At 42.2% G+C, this 14,172-nt stretch overlaps 1 protein-coding gene across 1 annotated transcript; it reads left to right on the forward strand.

The window, feature by feature from the left end:
* The first annotated feature begins 229 nt into the window (after positions 1 to 229).
* Positions 230 to 3,845, forward strand: LOC142642361 (cucurbitadienol 11-hydroxylase-like). The gene is made up of 9 exons (XM_075816716.1): positions 230 to 429; positions 720 to 1,044; positions 1,532 to 1,684; positions 1,759 to 2,007; positions 2,748 to 2,837; positions 2,930 to 3,008; positions 3,110 to 3,216; positions 3,332 to 3,459; positions 3,631 to 3,845. The coding sequence occupies exons 1-9, from the start codon at positions 230 to 232 to the stop codon at positions 3,722 to 3,724; spliced, it is 1,425 nt and encodes a 474-aa protein (XP_075672831.1). The 3' UTR covers positions 3,725 to 3,845.
* The last annotated feature ends 10,327 nt before the right edge of the window (positions 3,846 to 14,172 follow it).

A 14,172-nucleotide genomic window follows, 5' to 3' on the forward strand; every position in this document is an offset into this window, starting at 1 on the left:
CAGGTACAAAAATTACCCCTTAGCTGATCTATTTAACCTTCACCTGCATACTCATTTCATGGCACCACTCTTCTTGTTTCCTTATAGCTTTTCTTTTGTCTTTCTCCCACAACTCTCTCTTTCCTTAAGACTTGCATATATTGATATACATCCACCACCTGCCTCACTATTGCAATATTTGTTACAGCTTAATTTAATATATCTGCACTGAACATAGTCAAAGCTAGCGATGTCAACCTTTTGGTTGTGTCTGGCAGCATCGTTTGTAATATGCATTACTCACTGGATATACAAATGGAGAAATCCTAAGTGCAATGGAATTCTGCCTCCGGGTTCCATGGGCCTCCCTCTCATCGGAGAAACCCTTCAGATGATAATTCCAAGTTATTCCTTTGATGTTTCCCCATTCATCAAAAAGAGACTACAGAGGTATATGCTATTGCGTGTACTACTATAAATTACAATCCTGTTTCGTTGAGAACTAGAGCGATTAGTGATTTATCATTAGTAACAAAATCTTTTCTTTCTTTATAATTTCATCTTCACTACTTTAGATGGAAAAGGTATCTCACATCTGATGTATGCATCCTTCCTCTCCCAAAGGGTTGCAAGGTTTAAACAGTGTGAGAGGGAAGATGCATATTTCGGGTGTATAAGTTAATTATTGCATTAGATTACATAAATTTGATCATTTTTGGTTTGTAACCAAAATCTTGCAGATATGGGCCATTGTTTCGAACAAATATAGCAAGTCGGCCTGTTGTGGTTTCTGCAGACCCCGAATTCAACCATTTCATCCTGCAGCAACAAGGAAAGTTGGTTGAATCATGGTACCTTGACTTATTTGCCAAGGTCTTTAAACAAGGGGAGAATAGACCAGATGGTAGCCTCATTCACAAGTATGTGAGAAACTTAGCTTTGAGTCACTTTGGTGCTGAGAGCCTCAAAGCAAAGCTTCTTCCTCAGTTGGAAGAACTGATTAACAAAACAATTTGCTCTTGGTCAAGCCAGGAATCCATTAAAGTGAAACTTGCTGCTTCGGAGGTAATTTTTATTCTCACCTGCTATGTTAAAATGGTCACAAATTTATGCATAAAAAATTCTAGAGCTACAATCAGTTTTACTATAAAAAAAAATTTACAGACTAACTTGTTAATTTGATTAGTGTCACATTAATAACATAATAAAAAATAATTGTTAATTTTTTTATTTTTTTTAGAAAGTTTCAATCTATGGCGTCCGTTCCTGATAATAGCTCTTTATTATCAGACCAAGACACCAATCAGTTTTTGGCGTAGACAGAGATTGAACCCCAGATCTCTTATATAACCATCAGAAACTTTACCAGCTGAGCTAACTGGAACCCATAAAAAATAATTAATTACTTTTTGGTGTTGTGTTTAAAAGTTTTGACATGTTAAGTTATAAAGGATATGCAGTAAATTTGTTTTATCTCTTTTTACATATATGTAACACTTCTTTTTTGGGTGTATGACACTATGATTAAAACATATTACTTGGTCAATAACAGATGGCTTTTCATTTTGGAGCAAAGCTGACGTTTAGTTATGACCCTGAAAATCCATCAATCGATTTAACCGACAATTATTTTGTCAGCTTTTCAGAAGGCCTTCTCTCTTTTCCCTTGAACTTCCCTGGTACCGCTTACCATAAATGTTTAGAGGTAAATGAAACGTTTTTTCCCTCTTGTACAATTTTGTATGAATATTATTGGTTCGACCTTTTAAGCTCATTCAGGACCATAAGAAGGCATTGAATCTCATGCGGGATGTATTAAACAAGAGGCTTGCATCACCTGGGACACATCAGGGAGATGTGCTTGATCATATCATTAAAGACATGAAATTTGAGAACTTCCTAACTGAGGAATTTGTTGTTCAGTTAATGTTTGGGCTGCTTTTTGTCAGTTATGATTCAATTTCATTGACATTATCGTTAGCTTTCAAGCTACTTTCCGAGAACCCTAAGGTGTTAGAGGAATTGACAGTAAGTATATTATATTATTCTTAACAAACTGTTGAGCACTATATTTATAATAACTAATTTAGATGGATGGGTTTTGACTAATTTATTTCATTGTAAGACCTACTATCCATGTTAGAGAAGAAAACATGCATTTATTCTGCTACGAGGACACTGAATAATTACACGAGTTTCATCCCTTTTTTTTTTTTTGTCTCATACACCAGATATAGATGGCACATATGATATATCCAATTTTGTACATGTTGAGGAGTTACTAGCTTATGGTTTCTGTTTATATACATAAAATATGTATACCAGTCTTTTGAGTGAGGTTACATCTCATCTTGTACATAGTGGCAAAGTTAACATAATTCAAACTTAGGATCTTCTACAGGGATATCATATTAAACTGCCGTGAGTCTTAAATAATTAAAATGTTAAACTCATTGCAGGCTCATTCCCTCTTCTTTGTATTTGTGCAAGTTTGTTTCTCAAAAAGGGAAAAAATGATATAAAAAAACAATGATCAATTCAATTACTTAACTATTATTCTAATAAGTGGTTTTTGGTCATTGAGATGGTGAGAATCAATCCCCTTCGTGTTATTGGCAATACTTTAATTTAAATACAAACTTTTCTGAAAGTAGAAACATAAATATAGTGAAACCCTCTCCAAGTATACGTAACATAGCATAATCTTGGTTATTACGGCTGTTTATAATATGTCTTTCGAGTTTTTAACATTTGTGTTCAATAATCAGGCTGAACATGAGGAAATTCTGAAAAGGAGAGAAATCCCAGATTCTCCAATCACGTGGGAAGAATATAAATCGATGACGTTTACACTATATGTGAGTTACATGTACAAAATACACACCTTATAGTACGTACAATAAAACTAAATTGGCATTTCTTACAAAATTTTGCGTGTTCATTATTACAGGTTATAAATGAAACTCTTAGGCTAGCAAGTGTGACACCCGGATTGATACGAAGAGCACTGAAGGATATCCAAGTGAATGGTAAACATGCTAAAGCTTTGTTAAGTCTTCAATTTAGATCATATATACTATGTATACAGTATAATAATTAATACGTGTATTGACAAGTTGATTTTGTGTAGGATACACAATTCCAGCAGGGTGGGCTATCGTGGTTGTCACATCTGCTCTTCAATTAAACCCTAATACATTTGAGGATCCTCTTGCATTCAACCCATGGCGTTGGAAGGTGGTTGAATTAGTTTTAATTAAGCCACATAACCATGAAGTTTATGGTTCTAAATCATTGCCCTTTATCTAATTATTGTTTTTTTTTTTTTGTTGTCATGCAACATGATATGTAGGACCTCAAAGCAAATGACATATCGAAGCATTTCATGCCTTTTGGTGGGGGAATAAAGCATTGTGCTGGCTCAGAGTATAGTAGGGTGTTAATGTCCCTATTTTTCCATGTCTTGGTAACTAAATACAGGTAACATCATTGAGAAGATATATATCATATAAAGGTTATATACATCAAGCTGATTACATATTGTGAGATATAAATGGTGTATGAGATATTTCTAGATCATTAGGCATGCACAGGAGTATGTGTGCATGAATTGCACACTTATTTATTTATTTATTTTCTTCATATATGTAGGTGGACAAAGATTGAGGGAGGAGACATTGTCCGGACTCCTATTCTAAAGTTTAGGAATACCCTTCGGATTAATATCTCAAAAAAACATACATGAGGCTGACATGCTGGTAATGTGGATGTAAATTAATGTGGCAACACATCAAACTTTATTAGCAATGGTTTTGTTCTCAATAAGTTTACTCGACCATTTGTATTTACTTGAAGTGTCTCTAGAGGACTCAAACTATTAGGCAGAGATAGTTTCATCTTTGAGATGATTTCAATTCCAGTTCTTCTTACCTATGTTTTAACTTTCTATACATCAAAAATAATAAATAGACTTTGAGAAAAAGACGTTTAAAAAGAAAAAGCTTTTCTAATTACTGTTGTTCATAATAAATTAAAGTAAGTACCCTTCTATCTGGCTTCACAAATTCTATAATTTTTTTGATAAATTACATTTGAACCCACAGATTTTTAAGGTGTTTACATATTGAACCTCGCACTTTCAACAGTTTTTAAGAAAACCCTTCACTTAAAAAAAGAAAAGAAAAAAAATCTATTCAAATCATACAACCATTATACATGAAGTCAAAAATGAAAAATACAATGTGACTTGAAATGAAATCATGTTCATGTATAACAAACACATGTTCATGTATAACAAACACATGATGTTAAAATTACCATACGACATCATTTCATTTCAGTGTTTGTTATTAATTAATGACATCACCGATCCACCATAGATGGGTGTGGGGGGGTAAAAAGATCCTGATGGGAACATGGGCCTTTTGGGCCGTGTTAAGGAGGGCCGACCTGACCCTGGGTTTAGAAGTTGTTAATACTATGGGTCGGCCCATGCGCCGAGGATCCGAGGACCCAGCCGAGGGTGAGCTTACCCTCGGGTGAGCACCGAAGAACTCGGGATTTCATAGTAAAGGTTAGGGGATGGCACAGTTAAGGCCAATGGTTAAAAGGGGGAAACCCTAGAATGCCCCAGAAGCACCGGTGTTGAAGAAATGTCAAAGATAAAGGCTGCTACCTCCACATTAAAGACCCTGCACCTACCACCCTGGCCGCATTAATGGGGAGGTGACACTTGAACAGTGAAAGGGAAACTTCTAGTTACTGTTCAAAGGCACTAAGAAAAGAAATATCTAGGCTAAGGGAGGGGTTGGGGCAGCACGTGTAGAAAGTATTAAAAAAAAGAGTATTTAAGGGAGGACCTAGAACAGAAAGAAGGAGGACTTTTTGTAACCTAACAAGAAAAAAAAGACAAAGAGAGAGAGATAATATAAGAACAGCTCTCGGCTTACGTCCGAGGAGACCTATTTACGTTACTCCTTGCTGTTCCCAAATACCGCCAATCTTTAGTTTGTCATTTAATCTTCACTCACTTCTAACCTGGGTTTCAAGCCCACTCTCTACGAATTTTTATTGTTTAAGGCTCATTGGGCCTGAGCCCATAACTGTTCTTGGGTCCAGGTGCAATTGTGCACTTACAATTGGCGCCGTCTGTGGGAATCTAGTCTAGAAGTAGTAGGGATATTATGGCAGGCTTAGGCTCTCACCATGCAGAGTCACAAGGATCACAACCGGAAGATCATTTCGAACGTCTTGAACATCTTAGGGATCGTGAGGGAAGCGTCCATACAGAATACCCAGGGGCTAGCCATACTCAAGGAGGGGGTAGCACTACCCACGATGAGGGGTCTAAATCCATGCAGAAGGAAATTAATCGTTTAAAGAGGAAGTTACGCTGTGCTAAACGTAAGGTTTCCCCGTCCTCATCTAGTTCTTCCTCAGAGAAGGATAGGGGAGTTGGCTACAGTTCAAGGTCATATTCCCCCACTAGCGCAACATCCTCCGGCGAGGAGGACGACCAATCAACTCGCAGACGTAAGAAGCTTCGTTCTAGGGGCTTGGGCAACGATACCATGAGTAGAGCGTTGCACCAACTCTCTAAATCTCCGTTTTCACGGAGGATTGAGAGGGGGAGGCTTCCCAGGAGGTTCACCCAGCCCACCTTTACCATCTATAATGGCCGGACTGATCCGGTGGAACACGTGAGTCACTTCAACCAAAGGATGGCAGTGCACTCTCATAATGAGACTTTGATGTGTAAAGTCTTCCCCTCCAGCTTGGGACCTGTGGCTATGAGATGGTTTAACGGTCTCAAATCGGGGTCTGTGGGCTCGTTTGGGGAGTTAACTAGGGCATTTGCTTCGCGCTTCATCACGTGTAGCAGAGTCCCTCGGCCATTGGATTCGTTGCTATCCATGGTCATGAAGGAAGGGGAGACACTGAAAGCATACTCCGACAGATACTGGGAGATGTTTAATGAAATAGATGGCGACTTTGATGAGGTGGTGCTTAATACCTTTAAGGTAGGCCTCCCTACTGATCACGACCTAAGAAAGTCTTTGACGAAAAAGCCCGTCCGCAGCGTACGCCGTCTTATGGATCGTATTGATGAATATAAAAGGGTAGAGGAAGACCAGCAGCAAGGAAAAGGAAAGGAGAAGGTTATCCCGCAGGAGAGAAGGGATTTCAGGTCGGACAGATATCACAACAACAAGCCGAGGAGGGATTACTTCGGACAATCCGGCTCGGCAGCACCCCAGGCTGTAAATACTGTGTTCCGAGAACCAGTGCATCAGTTATTAGAAAAAGTTCGTAAAGAGCCCTTTTTCAGATGGCCCGGCAAGATGGCAGGGGACCCTGCGAGAAGAAATCAAAACCTTTTCTGTCAGTACCATCAGGATGTGGGCCATACTACTGAGAACTGTCGGACCCTGTGGAACCATCTAGAGCAGCTCGTCGGTGAGGGAAAGTTAAAGCAGCACTTGTGTCAGCCCACTGGGCAAGTAAGTCAAGTTGGTTCAAACAACCAGAGGAACAGTTCATCTCGGCCAACATTGGGAACAATTAATGTTATCTTCGCTGCACCTGGTAGGACCGGTTCAGGTCCCACTAGGATTATGGCAGTTTCTCATCCGCAGGCCGAGGATGTAGGTAGCAGGCCGAAGAGATTAAAGAGCACTTTACCTGTCTTGGGTTTCTCCGAGGAGGATAAAGTAGGGACTATCCAGCCCCATGACGATGCTCTTGTGGTTACCCTCAGGATAGGGAATTATGATGTGAGAAGGGTGATGATAGATCAAGGCAGCGGTGCAGATATCATGTACCCTGATCTATTTAAAGGACTGAGGTTGGAGTTGGAAGATTTAACTCCTTATGATTCTCCACTTATAAGCTTTGAAGGAAGGGCCGTTGTGCCAAAGGGACAAATCCGTCTACCCGTTCAATCCGGCACAGAAACGATTGAGGTAGATTTCATTGTGGTTGACGCGTACTCTCCATATACAGCCATCCTCGCCAGGCCATGGCTGCACGCTTTGGGAGCTGTTTCTTCCACCTTACATGTTAAAGTGAAATTCCCCTCGGGGGAGCATGTTGAGGAAATCCTCGGCAGCCAGGTAGTTGCTAGGCAATGCATATCGGCTGCGGTGCTTCGTCAGTCAGAAATGGAGTCATCAACCTTGCCCATCCAGGAGTCATAGCAATTAACAGCTCCGGAGGCACCTGGAGCGATGACAGAAGATGAGGCTGTCTGCGAGGAGTTAGAGAAGTTTGTAATAGCAGATGATCCAGAGAGGTTCTTCCAAGTTGGCATACTTTTGCCATACCAAGAGAAGATGGAGTTGTTGGAATTTCTGAAGGATAATTTAGATGTCTTTGCATGGAACCCCTATGAGGCTCCAGGTGTAGATCCGAACTTTATTTGTCATCATTTAAATGTCAATCCGGCCATTGTTCCGAGGAGGCAGCCACCTCGGCGATCTTCCCGAGAACATTCTGAGGCTGTGAAGGAAGAGGTTCTTAAACTCAAAATGGCGGGGGCTATCAAAGAAGTTTTCTACCCTGAATGGTTGGCTCATACTGTTGTCGTTAAGAAGAAGAACGGCAAGTGGAGAGTATGTGTGGACTTTACTGATCTGAACAAGGCCTGTCCTAAAGATTCGTTCCCAATGCCACGGATTGATCAACTGGTAGATGCTACCGTCGGACATCCTCGGATAAGCTTTTTGGATGCCTTCCAGGGTTACCATCAAATTCCCTTGGCGTTAGAAGATCAGGAGAAGACTGCTTTCATTACACCAACCGGGAACTATCATTATAAGGTCATGCCATTTGGGTTAAAAAATGCTGGGGCTACTTATCAAAGAATGATGATCCGAATGTTTGAACAGCAACTGGGGAAAAACATAGAAGTATACGTGGATGATATGGTGGTAAAGAGTAAGACGGTACCTTCGCACATGACAGATTTGGCCGACACCTTCCAGATGCTGAGGAAGTATAAGTTGCGCCTTAACGCCTCCAAGTGTTCTTTTGGCGTGGGATCTGGAAAGTTCCTAGGATATATGATCACTCATAGGGGCATAGAGGTGAACCCAGTGCAGGTTAAGGCTATTCAGAATTTGCAGCCGCCTCGGAACCCAAAAGAGATTCAAAAATTGACCGGAATGATTGCTGCGCTGAATAGATTTATTTCTCGGTCAGCTGACCAGTGCCGTCCTTTCTTTCAGTTGTTGAACAAGTGGAAAGGGTTTCAATGGACCGAAGATTGTGAGTCAGCTTTCCAACAGCTTAAGCAATATCTTTCTCGCCCGCCCATCTTATCTCGTCCTGAGGTGGACGAGGTTTTATTCGCTTATTTGGCCGTGGCTGTTCATGCGGTGAGTTTAGTCCTTATAAGGAATGAAAATGGATTGCAGAGACCAATTTACTACGTTAGTAAGTCCTTGAATGAGGCCGAGGTGCGCTATTTGCCCTTGGAAAAAGCGCTTCTGGCAGTAGTCCACGCCACGCGCAAACTTCCTCACTATTTTCAGTCTCATACTGTGGTTGTTTTGACCCAGTTGCCTCTCAAGGCTGTGTTGCGTAGTGCTGATTATTCTGGCAAGGTGGCAAAATGGGGAACCATTTTAGGAGCCTTTGATGTTAAATACAAGCCTCGCACTTCGGTGAAGGGGCAGGTCCTCGCTGATTTGGTGGCAGAGTTTACTGAACCATTGTTAGAAGAAACTTCAAAGGAAGCGCACATGGGTGAAAAATCAGTTGGTGTGATCACAGCCGTATCGCCCTCGGCTTGGAAAGTTTATGTGGATGGGGCTGCTAATCATAAAGGGTCTGGGGTTGGACTTGTTCTAATGTCCCCTGAAGGGATTGTCTTTGAAAAATCTTTGAGATTGGCCTTCTCGGCTACTAATAATGAGGCTGAGTATGAAGCAGTCTTGGTAGGCATGCGAATGGTACATAAGATGGGTGGCAAGGAAATCCATGTGTTCTCAAACTCTCTGTTAGTGGTCGGCCAAGTCATGGGGACCATGGAGGCTAGGGACCCCAGAATGCAGGATTATTTGGCCCAGGTTAAACGTCAGCAAGCTGAATTCGACTCCTTTGTCTTAGCTCATGTCTCTAGGAGTGGAAACACTCATGCAGATTCCTTGGCTACACTGGCCACATCCTCGGCTCAAGGTCTACCAAGGGTTATTCTCGTTGAGGATCTGGTAGAACCTTCTCTTGTAACTGCTGATGCACCTCGTATCCATCTAATAAGGCCTGGTCCTAGCTAGATGGATTCGATCATATCTTTTCTTAAAAATGACATCCTTCCTGAAGACAAGGTCGAAGCAGAAAAGGTACGTCGAAAGACGCCGCGTTTCTGGTTGTCCGAGGACCAGAAGTTATACAAACGATCCTTTTCAGGACCGTATTTGTTGTGTGTACACCCTGAATCAACAGAATCATTGCTGGAGGAATTGCATGAAGGAATTTGTGGGAGTCACACTGGGGGAAGGTCCTTAGCCCATAGAGCCCTGACTCAGGGTTATTGGTGGCCTAATATGCAGAGGGAGGCTCAGGACTATGCCAGAAAATGTGATCAATGTCAGAGATTCGCCCCTAATATCCACCAACCTGGAGGGGTTCTTAACCCTCTCTCTAGCCCTTGGCCTTTCGCGCAATGGGGCTTGGACATTGTAGGGCCATTCCCGAGAGCTGCTGGAAACAAAAGATGGCTGCTCGTAGGGACAGACTACTTCACTAAATGGGTCGAAGCTGAGCCCTTAGCCAATATCCGAGATGTTGATTCCAAGAAGTTTATCTGGAAGAATATTGTTACTAGATTTGGTATACCACATACTCTTATTTCGGACAATGGCGTTCAATTTGACAGCAACGCCTTTAGGCAGTACTGTGGTGACATGGGCATCACAAATAGATACTCTACCCCAGCTTATCCTCGAGGAAATGGACAGGCCGAGGCCGTTAACAAGGTCATAGTCAACGGGCTCAAGAAGAGGTTGGATGATGCGAAAGGCAGATGGGTAGAAGAGCTCCCTCATGTCCTGTGGACGTATCGGACCACTCCGCGCAGGTCCACTGGAGAAACGCCATTCTCTATGACTTATGGAGCCGAGGCGGTGATACCATTGGAGTCTGGATTTCCTACTCTAAAGACAAGTTCTTTTAGTCCAGAGAATAACAAGGAACTTCTAGAGAGAGATCTTGATTTACTTGAAGAACGGCGTGAGGCAGCTATGGTCCAAATGGCTTATTATCAGCAGAAGCTAAAACAAGGACATGATGCCCACGTGAAGCTAAGGCCACTTGCGCCTGGTGATCTTGTATTAAGGAAAGTTGTAGGCACTTCTAAGAACCCAGCATGGGGTAAGCTAGGACCTAACTGGGAAGGCCCCTACCGCATTGTTTCAATAGCAGGCATAGGGTCGTATAGGCTAGTTGACCTGGATGAACGAGTTGTACCACGTCCATGGAATGTAAATAATCTTAGAAGGTATTATTATTAATCAAATAAGCTTTTGTCAATTAATGTTTCAAAGTTATGGCTAGCTCTCATATTTGAAGTTACAATTTTTAAGAATCAAACAGAAACTTGGTTAAGTGTAGTCCTCGGACCACAAACCTTGTGGAAATTGATGTCTTATCATTTGTTAAACAGAACCTTAGTTATGCCGGGTCTTCGGGCCTCCTACTTTGGGAAAATTAACATTTGAAGTTACAATTTTTAAGAATCAAACAGAAACTTGGTTAAGTGTAGTCCTCGGACCACAAACCTTGTGGAAATTGATGTCTTATCATTTGTTAAACAGAACCTTAGTTATGCCGGGTTTTCGGGCCTCCTACTTTGGGAAAATTAACATTTGAAGTTACAATTTTTAAGAATCAAACAGAAACTTGGTTAAGTGTAGTCCTCGGACCACAAACCTTGTGGAAATTGATGTCTTATCATTTGTTAAACAGAACCTTAGTTATGCCGGGTCTTCGGGCCTCCTACTTTGGGAAAATTAACATTTGAAGTTATAGTTTTAAAGAATCAAACAGAAACTTGGTTAAGTGTAGTCCTCGGACCACAAACCTTGTGGAAATTGATGTCTTATCATTTGTTAAACAGAACCTTAGTTATGCCGGGTCTTCGGGCCTCCTACTTTGGGAAAATTAACATTTGAAGTTACAATTTTTAAGAATCAAACAGAAACTTGGTTAAGTGTAGTCCTCGGACCATAAACCTTGTGGAAATTGATGTCTTATCATTTGTTAAACAGAACCTTAGTTATGCCGGGTCTTCGGGCCTCCTACTTTGGGAAAATTAACATTTGAAGTTATTGTTTTAAAGAATCAAACAGAAACTTGGTTAAGTGTAGTCCTCGGATCACAAACCTTGTGGAAATTGATGTCTTATCATTTGTTAAACAGAACCTTAGTTATGTCGGGTCTTCGGGCCTCCTACTTTGGGAAAATTAACATTTCAAGTTATTGTTTTAAAGAATCAAACAGAAACTTGGTTAAGTGCAGTCCTCGGACCATAAATCTTGTGGAAATTAATGTTTTATCATTTACAGTTACAATTTTGAAGAATTAAACGAAAGATTGCTTAAGATTTATCTTCGGACGATGACTTTGACTAAACTTAACTTTTGATTGTGTCTGGATGTTAATACCTTACTGTTTATTAACTCGGATCTTAAGTTTCATATCTTCAAGTGTTAAGCAATTTTGTATAAGGAATGGTCATCGGATCTTACATCCTACTAGAAACAGTGTTATGCATAGTAAGGGCTTAATCATTATATGAAGTCCTCTTTCCTTTTTAATCAAGGCATTGTTCAAACGTATTAACTATCTCACCTTGTATTAAATCTTTAGTAATACACGCATGACTATGTGGAAGTTATGATTGTGCCATCCTTGGAGTTAGATTTTTATACTCTGAGAAACTTTTGATGTGACTTAATGGGAAACTTTTGTGATAAGTACAAAAAAAAAGTAAAGTAGAAACAGAGACAATCCAAGTGAAAAGTAAACGAAATCGTTCTTCATTAATCAATTGAGTATGCATTACATATAATTCCAAAAAAAAAAAAGGGGAAAAAGAGAAGCCCTAAGCTAAGTCCTAAGCTGTTGGAGGAGGATCTTGCTGAGAGGTGCTAGTGCCCTCGGTCTTTCTCAACTCCAGCTCAAAAGGAGTCATAACCTGTTTTCCTTTATCCGCTGTCTTCGTTGAAAGGACGATGGGTTCCATTATCTGGCTTAAATCCTTCTCTGCATCCCCTCCTCCTTCCTTCTCTTTGTTGGAACCAGAAGGTTCTGTAGGATCGGGAATTTGCTGTGGGACCATCGGAGGTAAAGCAGGAAGAGTCGTCTCAGGGGTAGGAGCAGCAACAGGAGCCTCTTCAATCTCCTGTATATCTAGGGGAAGCCAAACGTTCTCGGACTTCCTCAAATCCGAAGATTGGGGAACTCCTGCTGCGTTTAAAGCTTCCCCCCATACTTTTTGACAGTATTCGCGGCATAAAGCCGCGAACTCCTCTGTCAGCTGTTCCTCGGTGGTTGCTACCCCTTCATCGAAACTTGCCTGCTTGGCAGCTTGAAGAGAGAGTTGGAAGGAGCTGGCTTCTTCCTTCATCAGCGCCAGTTGCTCCTTCAGATCCGAGCACTCCCTTTGAGCTTGGGAGAGCTCTTCATCTCTTTCACGAAGGAGCTTGCGCTGTCCTTCTATCTGGGTCTTCATAGTCTTCAAGTTTGACTCGACCCCGTTTTTCTCTCTCCTCAGCTCCGCTACCTCCGAGGTCAGCTTCTCATTCTCGGCAAGGGCTATGCCCAAGGACTTCTCAGTCTCCAACCTTATTTCGAGCTCAGTTCTGGCTACTTTCCGAGTGTCTTCAATAAATTTTTCAGCTACAAAGACCTCCTGAATAGCCTGCAACAAAGTATGATGGAGTTAGGAATAATGAAAACAAATTTACTTATAAATATTGTTAAAAGGAGAAACACTTACCAGCGCTAAGTCTCTTTTTAGGGAGAGGAATAGTTGTGGCTGGCCCATTTTTTCCAAGGTCTCCATATCCTTGGGCAGTAGAAGAGGGCGTTCCAGAACCTCGGCCAGGTGGTGAGCATGGCCTTGTTGAACCGCCCTTATACTGGACTGGCAAGAGATGGGAACGCCGTCCAACCTTAGATCGGGGGACCAGGTGGTCGGTGCTCGGCGCACTACAGCCTCATCCCTGATTTCCCCAAGTTCAGCTGAACGGGCTCTACCCTTGCCCTTGTCCAGCTTCTGCTGCTGGGCCGGTGGGAGTTGTTGGCGTGGTTTCTTGGGGTCTTTACTAATCGTCCCCTCATCATCCCCCTTCCTCTTCTTCTTGGGATCCTCGGCCGGCAGTTTTGGCTCAGCAGGAGGAGGAGGAGGAGGTAAAGCTGGGGGAACTTGGGACGTCCCCGTTTTCTTTTTCGCTGCAACTTTGGCAGCCCTGTTGGTGAGGAGACCCTCCATTCGTCCCATGTCTTCCTCTACGTCGTCCTCGGGAAGGGCAACCACAAACCCAGCAATTCCAGAGGCTTCGGTGGCTTCTTCTTCCTCGTCGGAAAGTACCACAAACTGGTTCCCGCGAGGTCTCTCGGTGTCTTCGAGATGGAATTGATCTATCTCGTCGTCAAGTGTGTGTGAAGAAGACACCTGCTCTTCTGGAATGACAGTTGTTTGTGAGTGCACGGCGAGGGGGACTGCTGCTATCGGCCGGTTGTACAAAATAGTGTTAGGAGTGTCCGGCAGGTCACGGTCGTCCAAAAAATGGCGCCGAGCTACGTTGATCCTCTTCCGTCTTCGGTCGCCTGCAATAATGGCGTCCTCTATCTCTTGGAAGTCTTTGGAAAGGGGAGTGTATCCGAGAATGAGGTGAGCAGCCCGGAGTTGTAAGTCTTCGCTGACGAACACCTCGGAGCGAAGTACTCGGTTTAGATCGGCAACGTTACAGTGACTCAGACGAGGACGCACGTGCTGCTTATCTGCGAAAAAGACGTCAAAACAAACAAACCTGATTAGATTCACACAAATATTTAACAAGTTTAAGTAAATACAAATACGCGTTTTTGTGTGTGTGTTAGGAGAGGTTGTGTTGTGGGGAGATTAATCCTAACGGCGTCGCACCTGGATCCCCCCACTGAACTGGGCAGTGGAAGCCATCGTGCCAG

This window comes from Castanea sativa, chromosome 7, assembly GCF_040712315.1.
Source record: "Castanea sativa cultivar Marrone di Chiusa Pesio chromosome 7, ASM4071231v1".
Taxonomy (NCBI): domain Eukaryota; kingdom Viridiplantae; phylum Streptophyta; class Magnoliopsida; order Fagales; family Fagaceae; genus Castanea; species Castanea sativa.